The sequence below is a fragment of the Semicossyphus pulcher genome, unplaced genomic scaffold (genome assembly GCF_022749685.1).
Source record: "Semicossyphus pulcher isolate SPU_LCO1_2020_fin unplaced genomic scaffold, fSemPul1.0.p SCAF_11, whole genome shotgun sequence".
In the NCBI taxonomy this organism is placed as follows: Eukaryota; Metazoa; Chordata; class Actinopteri; order Labriformes; family Labridae; genus Semicossyphus; species Semicossyphus pulcher.
In genome coordinates, this window is record NW_027211615.1 from 11309233 (window position 1) to 11324543 (window position 15311).

A 15311-nucleotide genomic window follows, 5' to 3' on the forward strand; every position below is an offset into this window, starting at 1 on the left:
GACTGCGACATCAACAGGCAGGACAGAATTGAGAATTTATGTTGAAGCTGCATTTTTAAAGGCTGCACTGTGACAACAACAGTACTTAGTACTGAGTACTTAGTGGTTGTTTATGTTGTGTTTTCAAGCAGCTCCTGCTCTGGAGAATAACACAAATGCTCCTGTAAACAAGAGTTAATTGGTATTTGTGGATGTGGATTGTTGCAGCATCAAGTTCACATCATTTTATGCAACTTGCTCAATAATAACTTCATGGTGTAAATCTGGTCTAACTAGTGTGTTGAAATAATTCTTAGGCGATGTATCAACAGTCTGATTTTCCAGCGTGGGGTGGAGGTTGCCACACGAGACAGGACAATAAGTCCCAGACAGTTTAGACAATAGCAGGAGTGTTACTGTCACTGTGTGAACTGGCTTCATTGTTGGATTGAGATCAAAATTAATGTGACCTTATACAGACCTTATCTGTGCAACAGGTCAGAGAAAAACTAAAATATTTGCACTTCATGTTTAAGGACTGATGTGTGCAGATTACATTGCCCTATAATAAACAAATAACTGTATCCTGCAGTACATAAGATGGTGTGACGTGCAGCTGATTCCAAGCAGCACATATTAACACGGCACGTTAGAGCTGCAGTAGACCACACCTGCTATAAATGTGTCCATTGTTATCAGATTATAGTATCCAGTTTGTTTATGTAGCATTGAACGGACACCTCCTTCATTCCAGATCTAGTCTGTGGTGAGACAGTGAGATGCATTGCTTTGCAGGGTGGGGAGTTGTGAATGTGGAGCTGGTGTAAAAGTTAATGTCAGCTGATTTAAACATGTTCCACATGTCATTGATTGCAGCGGTGAGGGTTTGCAAATTGCAGGCGTGCACGGATCTAAAATAGTTCCCAGTTGTTGTGCAGGGTCAAGTAAGGATTCATCACTTCCAAAGTAAAATATCTGGAATAATAATGCTCGTGCTAATATTAGTCTTCTGCTCTGTGAAGCTCAACAACTGTTTATGTTCTGTAGGTATCACCAAAGAGTGCTCTCTGTGGGATTTTTATTCTGACCTCAAATTTACAACCAGATCTAAAGATGTTTTTAATGTTTCTTCGGTTGATTAAAGCTTCTGTTTTCCTGTTCTATATTAGTTTTGGTGACATATTCTTTGTGTTATCGCCAAAATAAACAACATTTTGCTTAGCAAGACACTTTTATAGAAACCTTTCATGCTTTCTAACACTTTTTTATGCCTTCAAACTCACATTGCCTCTGATTTTTTTGTCATTTAATCCTTTAAATTAAATGACAAGTTGTAGCAGAATCTGCAACACATTTCTCTGTTACCACACTGGCGGCAAGTGTTCACCAGTGCCCCATGTGCTGACTCGATGACTCTGCTTTTCTCCCAGGGTGAAGAAGTTGAGGGAGACCCTGGTGGCGGTGCAGCAGTTAGATAAGAACATGAGCAGCCTGCGTTCATGGCTGGCTCGCATCGAGACGGAGCTGTCCAGGCCCATCGTCTACGACACCTGCGACGACCAGGAGATTCAGAGGAAGCTCAACCAGCAGCAGGCAAGAGGGACCACACACGGACATTTAACTGTTACAAAATGCAAAAAAAGATTGGTTTGCTGATTTCCAGATGCAAGTTCCCCCTTGCACTTTTCTGTAGCTGCTTAAGTACAATGGAACAATATGATTCAAACTGAGCTGGTGGAAAATGAGTGACACTGAGCCACATGAGTAATCACAGCATGACTCATGCAAACATCTCTGGCTGTTTGTTTAAAGCTGCCTACAGTCAGTATCAGTGTCCTTCCTGCTGCCAGGATGCCGCTCTAAATGTGGACTGGATTGTGAGCACCCACTGACCTCCTTCCTCTCCAGAGCTGCAGAACACATGCCTATACTGTAGTTTAGCATGCTGGCTGTGCTCCTCCTGCACTCGCTGAATTGATTAATGAACAGACAAATGAACTACTTCTATCATAAACGCACATGGGGAGCAAAGCCAGGGCTACTTGTACAACCCTTTACTCGCTGTAAAACTAAAGCTTTTCTGTTGAATGATTTGTAGGAGCTGCAGAGGGACATAGAGAAACACAGCACAGGTGTGGCGTCAGTGTTGAACCTGTGTGAAGTCCTGCTGCACGACTGTGACGCCTGCTCCACGGAGACAGAGTGCGACTCCATCCAGCAGGCCACGCGAGGGCTGGACCGGCGCTGGAGGAACATCTGTGCCATGTCCATGGAGAGGAGGCTCAAGTCAGTGCCTCATACCGATATACTACAAATTACACTTCCATTAATCGTACAATCGTGTGTTTTTACCAAAGAAAAAGCAGCCATGGTGTAACAGAAAGATTTCTCTGTGCAGGATTGAGGAGACGTGGAGGTTGTGGCAGAGGTTTCTGGATGATTACTCCCGGTTTGAGGATTGGCTGAAGACCTCGGAAAGAACAGCCGCTCTGCCCAACTCCTCTGGAGTTCTGTACACTGTCGCTAAAGAGGAGCTGAAAAAATTCGAGGTGGGTCTATTTCACTTCTAGTAGAAGACAGCTGCAGTTGCAAAGTGTATATAAGTCTATTTCTGGCATGCGTGACTTATCAAATTCATGTTTTTGCATGTTCATGCATTGATGTTTTATAGTTTCCTGTCAGACATTTCTACATGTGAGCAGCATAAATCTCTGGACGGATAGAGTCCCTGCAGGGTAAAGGAAGCATAGAGGAAAGGGAAAAGAGTGTCATGTCGCTCATACTCGTCTGCACTGGTCTGCTCAGCAGCTGCTGTCTATCACCGTGCACGTGCACATTCCTGCTAGCTGGCTGTCTGTCCCGGGCTGCTGGGATCTGCAGAGTTTGTGCCTGATTGGAAAGTCGATTAAGTTAAACATAGAATAATTACAATAATAGATGTACCGTACTGTTTTAATGTGTTTTGCTTTCAGCAGCACAGAAAATATTTTAACACTTTCTTTAACACGTTTTTAACACACTCAGTTGATTCACTCGGTACAACACACACAGTGTGGATATCATGCCCCTGCTGAGCCTGACTGAAGACACCTTTATTCTTCCTTTGAGTTGAAAAAATATCTTTTTCATGTCTGTTTCATATTCTACAGATGTAGACATTGAAGCTGTCTATTTTTGCAGACAGTCTGTCCTTGTTAGTTGTTTGTTTTTTGTCCAGGCACATTCATCTTTTTCTTAGTAATTATTATATTGCACGCCTGTTTTCATTTACGGGTAAGTGTGTCCTATTCAGAACTAATTTGTGCATGTGTGTGTTTTTCTCTCAGGCCTTCCAGCGGCAGGTGCAGGAGTGCCTGACCCAGCTGGAGCTCATCAACAAACAGTACCGTCGCCTGGCCCGGGAGAACCGCACCGACTCCTCCTGCCGGCTCAGAGAAATGGTGCATGATGGGAACAGGCGGTGGGATAACTTGCAGAAGAGGGTGGCGGCCATCCTACGCAGACTCAAGGTAGCATGGCGTCAGATTGTTGCCGCAATAATAATATGAGTACATTATGACCACATCCACAAATCTATGATGAAAAACAATAAAGCATGTTTTTGTCTCTTTCCGTTCGTTCAGCACTTCATCGGCCAGAGGGAGGAGTTTGAGACGGCTCGAGACAGCATCCTGGTGTGGCTGACAGAGATGGACCTCCAGCTGACAAACATCGAGCACTTCTCTGAGTGTGACGTACAGGCCAAGATAAAACAGCTCAAGGTGAGACAGACAGACGCCATGTATCGTAATATCCACCCTATTTTTTAGTCAAACTCCAAACTATAAAAAGAGAACTAGATGTGCGTTGTTTTTGTCCTTTCCTCTGACCGCTGCTGTCTTTGTGTCTCAGGCGTTCCAGCAGGAGATCTACCTGAACACGGGGAAGATCGAGCTGGTGTTCAGACAGGGCGAAGCTCTCATTGAGAAGAGTGAACCTCTGGACGCGGCCGTCATCGAGGAGGAGCTGGAGGAGCTGCAGAGATACTGCCAGGAGGTGTTCGGACGAGTCGACAGATACTATAAGAAACTCACACGACTGCCTGTGAGTAAAGATAAACCATAATGTAGACACACAGGCAGAAATACTGTCAGTGTTAGGATGTAAATATCTGGTTCCTGTTATTGACAACAACTTGAAGTAGCAACAATACGAAGCTTGGACTTTGTTTTCTGTGTTTTGATTCGCTGACTGAGCCTCACTGCAAGGAGAAGTAAACTGTGTGCAGGGACTTTGTGAACTGGCAGTCAAAGTGTCGTCTGTAAACACATGTCAGAGTTGACAGCTGTCTTCCTTCACAACCCTTGACATGGTGGAAACATGTGTGCAACATAGTTTCATAATGACAGCTGTTAGTGAATACACAGCAGTGTTGTATGTTAACAGTCGGTACAGCACACATGCTCACCTCACAGCACCTCTCACACGTCTTAGTTACATATGCTTTTACAGTATCTGAGCCTCCTTACATGTGGCCTTCTTTCCTTCCACTTACATCCTTCTGACCTTCTCCCCTAGCTGGCCGACGACGAGCTCGACGGTTCAGACAGAGAGCTGGACATGGAGGAAGGCGGCGACCTCTCCGAGCTGCAGTGGGGCGACTCCGCTCTGCCCCGCCCGTCCAGCCGCCCGGCTTCGGGTACGGCCCCGCTCGTCCGGGCTGACCGCTCGGGACGCGACACCCCGGCCAGCGTGGACTCCATCCCGTTAGAGTGGGACCACGACTACGACCTGAGCAGAGACCTGGAGAGCCCTGGACGAGGTCACAGGGAGAGGAGTCGAGGGAACGAGGAGGAGGATGAGTATCTGAGGACGGCTGCCACGGTGCTGTCAGGTTGGTACAGCTTGATGGTTTGTTCATTTCCTGATTGCTTGTGGATGAACATGTTTTGGTTTTACCTAATTTTCAGAAATTTACTTAACGTTTGTAGGAAATAACACATTTTTGTTATAACAGAAATTGGTATTGGTTTTAAGGAGAGCACAGCAGTTCAGCGTATGAAACAAGTGAATATACAATATAGAGAGTTATTAAATTAGATAAGTAATCGCTTCGCTTTAAAGCTCCTGTGAGGGTTTTTTGCTGGTTATGAAACAGACTGAACCACAGGGGGCGCCAAAATCAAAGTTCCTCACAGGAGCTTTAAGGAGAAAAACATTGAAAACACATGTTTTTTTCCAGGAATCTTTATCATTTTTATTTAGATATTCAAAGTGCTTAGAATAAAATGATGCAATCACATTAAGTGTGTGTTGTTTTATATCAACGTCAATAAGCTAATTGAAAATATATGCTTGTATTGTCAACTATAATGCAGCCACTGTCCTTTCATTAATTAAATTAGGAAGGATAGAATAGGTTTTATTGAATAAATGAGGAAATTGTTAGAGTGGCTTTAGACGTGTGGAAACACAATTAAAAACAACATGACACGTGACAAATATACAGTACATCACAGAGAAAACAATCATTAAGCTTTAATGTGTTAATGTTGCTGCTGTGGGATGTGTCTTAAAAACAAAACAAAGTGCAGACCTTTTTCAAAGATCTGGTGCCAGTTAAAGTCCTTAATGCAGAACACTCTGCCCTGATGCAAGACATATTAAAGCAATAGTAAAGTATTTAACACAAGCTTAAATAGAAAATATATAAACAGAATAAAAATAAATGGAATTCAGAGAGCTCTGAGGTCTGAACATCCAACCCCGGCATGAGGACACCAGTGCCACTTCAGTTATCACATTCAGTCAGTCCCACTTTCTAAGGAGTGTATGTTGTGTGTGTCTCTTCCCAGATGTAGTTATCCCAGAGAGCCCAGAGGCCTATATAAAACTGACCGAGAACACACTGAAATCGTCCTCTGGTAGGAAACAAGAGTGTTACAGCATGAGACAGGAGAGCATGTCATGAACTAAAACACTGAACTTTACTACCACACGAGCATCAGTCAGGCTGCATGTCCCGTCCTCCTGAGACGGCCATCACTGCATGCTGACGTCCAAACCATGTGTTTGTCATTAATTTCACAGCTAATATCATTTTTAACCTGTTAAACTTCCGTGTTCCTTTCTGCCATTGTTTACTTTTGCATTTCAGACTAATGCATGCCGTCACAGCATCTGTTTAAACCCACAGCATGCTAACGCTTGTCGTGCCAATCTTTACCCTCCTGCTTTTCTTGACCCTGTTGTTGCCTCTGTGCAGGCGAGCCGGGTCAGCTGGAGGCGAGTCTCAGGCAGCTGGATCAGGCTCTGGACGCAGGTCGATACCACCTGCAGCAGAGGGAGGCCACCGCCAACAGCTCCAGCCCCGACATCGACTCCACGTACATGGGCTATGTGAGTCCTGCTCACTTGTAGAAACGTTTGCACATTCTGACATGCAAATGAATGAAAAGTATATCTTCCCAACAATCTTCTTTGTTGTCATTCTTTCGAGACTATTTGTAATTAGATAAAGAGGCAAATTGAGAACAAATAGTCTTGAGATAAAAATTTGAACAACCAACTGAACATCAGGTATCTTGGCTTGCATCTTTTATATGATGATTATATTTTAAAATAATATAAAATGTTACTCTTTTGTTTGCTCCAGATGCGCCTGATGGGCGAGTGTCGAGGAAGTATAGACGCAGTGAAGCGAGCGGAAGGAGAGCTGACTGAGGACGAGGACGACATGCCGGGACTCATCAACCCCACCAGCACAGACGCTCAGAGTGCAGGTCAGCCTCACACACACACACATAGGCACACAGATCTGCGGACAGACTGATAACTCCCTCCTGTAAATGCTGCACGTGCTGTGTAAAACTGCTCTGTTTCCCCGCAGGTGTGATCGAGCGCTGGGAGCTGATCCAGGCTCAGTCTCTGAGCGAGAAGCACCGGCACAAGCAGAACCTGCAGCAGTGGCAGCAGCTGATCTCAGACCTGCAGACCATGAGGGCCTGGCTGGGTCAGTCTGAGGCTGAACTCAGCCAGCTGCGAGGGCTCGAACTCAGCACCGACATACACACCATCCAGCAGAGAATCAAGAAGCTCAAGGTGTGTTTACTAAGTCTTGTTTCAGCTGCTGTATTTAAGCATGTGTGCGCAGTATTTTAACCCCACTGTCCCTGTTAAAAATGTCCTACTTCACGTGCAGTGTTTTCACCTTCCACTCACCCTCACAAACACTCACGCTTCATTTCCTAGGTCAGCTGTTGCTGCCTGTAAACCATGAGACAAGATATCACTGTTCTATAAATAACCCCACTCTGAAGCCTCATAACCTGCATCTAACATGTCCAAAACACCTCAGCATAATCCTGCTGCACTCTGATCTGTCAGCACCTCGTGTATTCTCAGCTTCCTCTATCTAGTACCCAGCTATGATCCGGCCTGGCTCCTACTTCAGTGTCATTATAAATAACCTCTTGCCCCACATAAAGATGCTGTTTTAAATTTGCTCTCCCTGTTTGATTCTGTCCCTTCAGGAGCTGCTGAAGGGGATGGACGCCCACAAATCGGAGGTCTTGTCCATCAACCTGAGCAGCGCAGACTTCCTCCAATCAGAGCCCGACTCTGAGGAGGCGTGGGAGCTGAGGGACGGGCTGAAAGAGATGAACGCCCGCTGGGATCGGCTCGGTGCCTCGCTGGAGGACTGGAGGGAAGAGCTGCAGAGGGCACTGATGCAGTGCCAGGTACTAAAACATGCACACACACGCACACACGCACACACACACACATGGTCCAGGAAAGACAAAAAAAACCTTCTTTCTATGCATATTAGGCAAGCTTTGTATAACAAGTTAGAAAAGGGAATAAAAATTTGGCTTGTTCAGTCAAATTTAACCCACTATCTTTTTAATTATTACCACAGGTTCACTGGTGTAGAGAGATAAGTAGCACAGTAAAAATCATCAAATCTGAAAAAGTAAAAAACCTCCATCTCCAAGATTAATGTCTACTGTACCATCTTTCTTCAGGAGTTCCATGAGATGAGCCACGGCCTGCTGCTGTGGCTGGAGAACATCGACCGCAGGAGGAACGAGGTGGTGCCCATCCCTCCTAAAGTGGATCGTGAAACATTACGAGCTCATCACAAAACCCTGACGGTATGTCTCTATAAAACAAGGTTTCTCTGCTGTTTTTCCTTTAATATTAATCATCATTTTGTACATGGATAGTTCAAAGTGAGGTTTAGGCACAAACAATTGTGAATAAACTAGAATTCTGACTAAAATAAGGGGAAACAATAACTGTTGTTATTTCCTGTTTTTTTCCGTTCTACCTCACAACTTAAGGGCCAGTTTGCCGATTTTCAACCTCAGTCCTATCATGCTAATATGGGGAGCTAATGCCATTATGGTAGAAAAATGCAATTTGGCTCTGTGCCTTTGGAGGACGCTATCCGCTTCTCCAGTGGGCCCTGGAAAACCTCCGCCAGACTATGTAAAACGTGTCATCTGGCGGAGGCCAGGGAGCTCGCTAAACTACACTTCCTCAATCTAGGACGCCCGCCTCCGATGTCATGTCTTGTTCAAAATCGTCAGGTTTGAAATGTAGACTGCAGACCTGAAGATTTTTTAGACGATCCACTGGTATATTCTCGTCGTATTTCAGATTCTGTACCGCTCTGAGCCATTGCCTGCAGCGATCAATGTCATTGACTGGAAAACAGTTGTATTTCACACCAGCGTCTCTCGCTGGGCCGTTCCTTTCAGAAGAAGGGGCGCAATGCATGCTGGGTGTTGTAGGAATGTAGAATGGGCGAAACCACGAGCTGTTTGAACAACTTTCTCCACAGCTATGGCGCCAATTTAAAATATTATTGCTTCTATTGATTACAGAGAACACCAGGGACGAACTGCTCCTTTAAACAAAGAGTCCTGATTCTTTTCTGAGCCAGATATGGGAACATAAATCTTATTAGACAGGGATGTTTAAAAAAAAAAAAAATGTCAAAGCCCTAATTGTTTATGAAACGCTCTTCCATAAAGATAACAAATGTGTTTCCTTTATATAAAACATGACTAAAAAAAGGAAACAAAGTTAAGCAGGAAACAGGAACAAACATAAAAAGACTCTTTAAAAATAATTTCTAATAAACTTAAATTAAAAGTCATAATGAAAGATGACGACAGTAAACTATGTTTTAAAAAAAAAGATAAAAACAAAGAAGACATGAAAGTAGAGCAGACATAAAACAGACTTCATTTTCTCCTACATTCACCACTAAGACTTACTTTGTAAAGATCAAGAGAAAAATATTCAGCAGTTCAAAGATAAAAATGTTGTACACGTTGCTCTCTCCTTCATCTCTTTTATTTTCTTGCAGCAAATCAAGCGCGAGCTGCTGGACTCGCAGCACAAAGTGTCGTCTCTTCAGGAGCTCTCAGCTCAGCTGCTGGTCAACACCAAACCTCAGACCGTGACGCTGCAGACGCAGGTCTCAGAGCAGGTCTGGGATCAGGGCAGCGACTGTCTGGAGGCTCAGGAGAAGGTGCACGTGATCCTGAACAGACTGCGGCTCCTCCTGAGGGAGGTCAGCTCAGACCTGGAGGGGCTGGAGAGGAGGCTGGAGGCTGTGGACACACGGCAGGTCAGAAGATGTTTAATATAGCGTGAAGTTTTATTTCGATCTTAATTTGATACATACTGATGCTGTTTTTGTTTATCTTTCAGGATTGTTTACCGCTGCCTGTTGGCAAATCAGAAGCCTGTTTATCAGCCGCTCCTGTGTCAGAGGTGTCCGTCCAAAGTCGCAAACGATTGGTAATGTTCTCTCTCTTAGTGTCCAGCAGGGGGGGCTAGATCCTCCGCTTTTTTTCAGACGATAAAATAACATAACAATCCCCCTCTGCTATCCCTTTATTTTATTGTTAATACAAATGTTTCCACTTTTTACTGCTCTGCTAACATGTACACACAGATTTGTTGCTTCCCCTCCCCCTCCCCTTTTAAGATGTTTTTGCTGCCCAAACCATGATGAATGCCAAAAATATACAAGAAAACCTGGCTTTTCTCTTCATGTAATAGAACCTCTCTGCATTGGCTTAGTTAAAGAAACGACATGTTTTCAGTTCAATGATTCTGTAAATAAATTGATTTCGGTTTCTTTTAACTCGACCCTCCAGGATTTAGTCTTGAGAAGCCAGATTTCTTGGTTTTCTGAAAGTCAATCACCGTCATTGATTAAGTTGCTGCTCCTTGGTTGACGATGATTCCTTCTCTGAGCGATGTTATGGCTCTTTATGTTATTGGTTTTTTCTCTCATCTGAAGCTTGGTCTTTATTTGCCCTTGACTGAAACATTCTTTTCTTTCTTTTACCCCTCCCTGCTCATTGCGTGGTTCAGCCCCGAGGCAAAAGTAGTCAGGCCCAGCCAGGACGCGCTGAGAGCGGCCCGCGCCACAGGTACCTCAATCCTGGACTCTAGAAACACGGGACGATGATGGAACCGAAGATACGCCTGAATAGAAACATGATTTTTACTGATTCAAACCATCGGAAAATCAATTAACCACAATCAGTTTTACTCACAAGAAGACAAACACGATTATTAGACAATTGTAGTTATTTTTCAGGCTTTAACCGTGCGTTCCATGATCGTCCCTCCTTCTAGAGACCATGTTACCAGCTCTTAAACGAGTGGGGAATCGCCTTCATCAGGCCGCTCCCTTCCTCCTTTAAATGTTTGATTTCACTGCTTCTCGTTGCCCTGCTGCTTCTTGAATGGCATCATGAAATATTTCCCTGTCATCCTTTTTTTTTGCCTCTCCTTTTCTTGCCCACTAGATGGCACTATCTATCTCCCCTCCTCCTCCTCAGTTTCCTTTCTCACGCTTCCTTCCTGTTTCATTCTCCTCATAGTTTAAAGCAGGATGTGATGCATTAACTCCTGCGTTTTTCTCCTTGTACTTTAACTCCCACTTTCTTTCCTTTGTTTCTTTTCCAGACCTCTTTACGTCTGACTCTTATCTGATTTAACCCCCAAAGATTTTCATGAACTGCCAACGATAACACACAGGCCCGGTGAAGACTCAGCCTAAACTAGTCTTGCCTGTGAGTGTTGTGGCAGAAATAACGTCTTTGTTTCCCCCTGATAGCATCCTTTAAAGAGGAGCAGGGACTCTCTCACATACTAATGAACTCCAGCTAAGCCGTATTGTAGCGTGGAGGAGGATTTAGTGAAATTGGCTGCAGAGTGAGCGTCTGGAGGAGTGTCAGCGTGTCTGACCCTCCCGCAGCCTCTGCGAGGATGAGCCGCAGTGAGAACTTGCTCTTCCTCCCCTCCGCTCTTGGCTCGGGGAGTGGAAACCTCCAGAGAGGCGTTTGGAATGAGACGTGACATTGAACTCTCACATACTCGGCTGTAAAGCCAGAGTTTCCCCTCATGAGATACAGCCTGATATCTGTGAATGCCTGTGGTTGGTTCTCTCTTCTTGTGTTTGTGCCTGTTTGTTTCATGTGTGTTTGCAGTATTACTGTAAGTGTCTCTACCTGTTGGATCTGGGTCTATTTGCTGCAACGTTGTATTTTTTTTGCTCCTTCCTGTTGTGTGTTGAGTTTCCTCTTTTCACAAACATTGTCTCAGTAGTATTTGCAAACATTTGTGCTCCTTAACCCACTCGATTTGTCAGAATTTATGGATTTACTGCTACCACTAATTATTTTCCAGATTGATTAATCTGATGATTTTTTGGGGCCATTTTTGGTCTATGAATACATCAGAAAACAGTGAAAAATGCTCATCATTTTATTTTAACAATTATATGAAACTCAAAAAAACAGCAGATCTCTGGGTGCTGGTTCAGCTCTGTTGTTAGAGCAGGCACCCCACATACAGACACTACAGTCCTCGATGCACTGATCACAGGTTGGACTCCCGGTCTGCCGATCATTCAGTGCATGTCGCCCCCCACTCTCTACTCCCCACATTTCAGAATCAGAAATACTTTATTTATCCCTGGGAGGAAATTCAGGCATTACAGTTGACACGGAGAGAAGCATGAAGAAATATATGGCATAAAATCAAAGTCAGAAAAATGTCAAATATGGGCAGTATATATGCAATAGATAAGAAATATAGATTAAATGCTGAGAAGTGGATCTGTGGTGATTTAGATATGAATGCTAGAAATAAATATAATTGCCAGAATAAAGTTAAATGCAAAATAAGAGTTACAACAAACAAGAGCAACCGTAACAGGCTGCACGCGCGGTCGGTGCATGCGCTCATTTCCTGTCTCTCTTCAGCTGTCCTGTGTAATAAAGGCTAAAGCCAAAAAACATCAGCAGCCAATCTCACATATCAGAGACTGAAGCTTGCTCGTAAAACAGATGTAATAGTTACAAAAATAGTTGCAGAATATTTTTTCCATTGATTGACAACTCAAATGACTAATCATTTCAGCTCTTATTGTGAAATTACACATTTAACAAGAGGCTGAATCAGCAAAAAAACACAGTCTTTACTTCATCATGGTGCATCTCAGATTTAAAGTAATAATCTTCAGGATTTTTTCACTGATGAAAGCCTTTGCATTTGCAGTATATAGTATTATTACAGACTTGGTGTCTGTGGTGACTTTCGCAGAAAAAAATCACTAGCGGCGCCCAGTTAGTGACGCGATTTCCATCAGCCAGCAGTGGTTGGTCTGCCAGAGAGGGTAGGCGGAGCTAAGCGGCTGCTTTTCTGGTCTCTGCAAGTGTTGTGAGTAAACAGTAATCTACTATGGCTGAACAAACAAAGAAAAGATGGATGACTACAGATACAACTTCAAAAATAAGTGAAAATCCAACAAATTCGACGCTCAGATGAAGGCAAACAGTCTAAAAAGGAAAGCGACCGTCAGCTAGAAGAATCAAGAGTTACAACCGGAGCCAACCGTGGACGTCTGGTTATCTGGGCCGTATGCGCTCGCAAATGCCTTTTATTGCCATTAGGTGCCGCCAAAGTGAACAAAACTGAGAACTTAAATCATGATGTTTGAGCATTTTTAAGAATATGTTATTTTATTGGTTTTCTTTTTAAAACAAACAAGCAAGACCGCCATATAATAGGCAAAAAAAGAAAAACAGTTCAGTGAAAGAAAAATCATCCAACAGACACGCATACAAAATAAAAAATGATAATAATTAAACAGAAAATATTTTTGCACCAAATAAGGAATTAGAACTTTTTTTCTACGTGCTGGGTTACAAAGACAGATCGATGAAGGGTTATACGTAGATGTGACCTATCTCTGGTGAGGTGGCATTTAGCTAGGTGGGGGGTTAAGCTTAACTTTAATATAGTCTATAAATGGTTTGAGCATTTTTCACCATTCAAACACAAAAAAAAATCAATTCCATCAAAGCATATTGGTCATAAAGTGGGTTAAACAGCACAGCAGTGACTTGCAAATACCACTCCCCTCAGGTCTGTCCTCTGCTGTGTTGAACCTGCGTCTGTGTCTTCCTGCAGCCGCAGCAGATCACCAGGCGCCGCTGGCTGCGTTTCCTCCCGTTCTGAACTTCCGGACGGTGCCTCCTCCTCCACCTCCTCCTCCTCACCAAAGGGCCCGTCCTTCCTGCTGCGGGTCCTCCGGGCCGCGCTCCCCGTCCAGCTGCTCCTCCTGCTCCTCATCGGCCTGGCCTGCCTAGTGCCCATGACGGAGGAGGACTACAGCTGCCACCACGCCAACAACTTCGCCCGCTCCTTCCATCCCATGCTGCGCTACACCAACGGACCTCCGCCCATATGAGAAGATCTACCTTCTGCTTTGCCAAGGACTCCACTGACTCCTGTGAATGTGTCCTCTTCACCCCGTGCCCGTAAGCTACATACTTTGTGACTCTGAGGTGATATGAAGACTTGTTTCTCTAACATTGCACACACACCCTCCTGAAATCACCTCCGCCCTTTAACCCCACACTCCAGAAATACATGGACTTCATCTGGAGACCCCTCCCCCGCTCCCCCAATCCAAATATTTCATGTTGTTTTAACTTAAATGTGTATTTTATTTTTGAAGGTTTCTGAAGGAACCTGTGAAATCAATGAAAACAAAGCACTATTTATATACTGTATGTTGGGAGCCAAAGTCGACCGTGCTTTTTGTCCATGATATCCAGTGCTGCTACTATTTATTTAGTATTCAATCAGTTAGAGATTGGTAGTGTTGATGGAGGTGAAGCACCACCTTGAGTGTGGGATGTCGTACCTGAAGACTGTACATGACACGTGCAGTTTGAGTGCTGAAATATTAGAACATGACAGTTAAAATCCGAACATATAGCACTGACACGAGCACTGTCGGAGGTACTGCACTGAAGCCGTCCAGCCAAGATGGCCGACTTCTTTCCCCAAGGCTTGTATTCCTGTTTTTTATTTCAGTATTTAACCGACTGGGGCATATATGAAAAAAAAAGGAGCTCTTGTTAAAAAACTGATTTGTATATTATTGTTGAAATGCCTTTGAACACAGGCGGTTATTTTTTTATCTTTTGTTTGAGCATGCACTTGAAAGTCCCCTGCTTTTAAGAAGGCCAATCAATCACTGGTAGTGTTTTAGTTGACGGCTGTGACCTGAAATAGTGTGCTTTGTAAGAACTGCGATAATTATTCTGCGGTGATGAGACATCACAATCACTGCGTTGTTCAAAAAGAATCTGTAAAAAAATGATGAAATATGAAAATGGTTATTTATGTATGTACAGTTTGCTAATGCCGACTTCATGAAGAATACTCTCTTTGCAAATAATAAAACATGAAATATTTACAGATGTGTGTTCTCGCGTTTGTTTTTGGGACACAAAAGGAAGAGAAACAGTGTTGAACAATATTTTTCCAATTGATGCTTTTATTTTCAGGCACAGTGAACAAATGACAGGCAGCTCAGGTTTGACTGGACTTACACTCAACAGCTCAAGTGGACAACTCCAGTATCTCCGATCTTGTGTGCAGGCTTTCCACACACGAGTGGCACAGATCAGCTTTAACAAGTAAAACAACATTGTAACTGCATCTCTCTGTTTATTCCGTCTATCCTGCCAACACATTTTGTTGGCCATTCTCTCAAGATGCTAAACACAGGGTCTCCAACCCTGCTCCTGGAGGGCCACCTTCCTGCATGTTTTAGGTTTGCCTGTACTCTAACACACCTGATTTGAATCTGCTCGTTATCAACCAACTGAAGCGACTCAGGGGATTGATGACGAGCAAAACATTCGAATCAAGTGTGTTAGAGTGCGGATAAACGGGTTGGAGACGGGTACGGGTTGGAGACCCCTGTGCTAAACACATTCATTAATGTCAGACCACACATAATA

At 43.8% G+C, this 15311-nt stretch overlaps 1 protein-coding gene across 2 annotated transcripts in view; it reads left to right on the forward strand.

The window, feature by feature from the left end:
- syne1a (spectrin repeat containing, nuclear envelope 1a) overlaps positions 1-14763 on the forward strand; it is a 146359-nt gene extending 131596 nt beyond the window's left edge. Inside the window, exons 131-147 of one of the 2 annotated variants that reach the window (XM_069656525.1) lie at positions 1410-1572; positions 2078-2265; positions 2378-2528; positions 3306-3488; positions 3603-3740; positions 3871-4062; positions 4537-4852; positions 5814-5882; positions 6224-6357; positions 6614-6740; positions 6848-7059; positions 7491-7697; positions 7983-8111; positions 9335-9598; positions 9682-9771; positions 10354-10412; positions 13465-14763. In XM_069656525.1, coding sequence (XP_069512626.1) covers positions 1410-1572; positions 2078-2265; positions 2378-2528; positions 3306-3488; positions 3603-3740; positions 3871-4062; positions 4537-4852; positions 5814-5882; positions 6224-6357; positions 6614-6740; positions 6848-7059; positions 7491-7697; positions 7983-8111; positions 9335-9598; positions 9682-9771; positions 10354-10412; positions 13465-13744 — 2902 coding nt within the window. In that variant the 3' untranslated portion in view covers positions 13745-14763. The remainder of the gene's footprint in view (positions 1-1409; positions 1573-2077; positions 2266-2377; positions 2529-3305; positions 3489-3602; positions 3741-3870; positions 4063-4536; positions 4853-5813; positions 5883-6223; positions 6358-6613; positions 6741-6847; positions 7060-7490; positions 7698-7982; positions 8112-9334; positions 9599-9681; positions 9772-10353; positions 10413-13464) is intronic. The other variant, XM_069656517.1, reaches the window with a different exon arrangement.
- Positions 14764-15311: the final 548 nt, after the last annotated feature.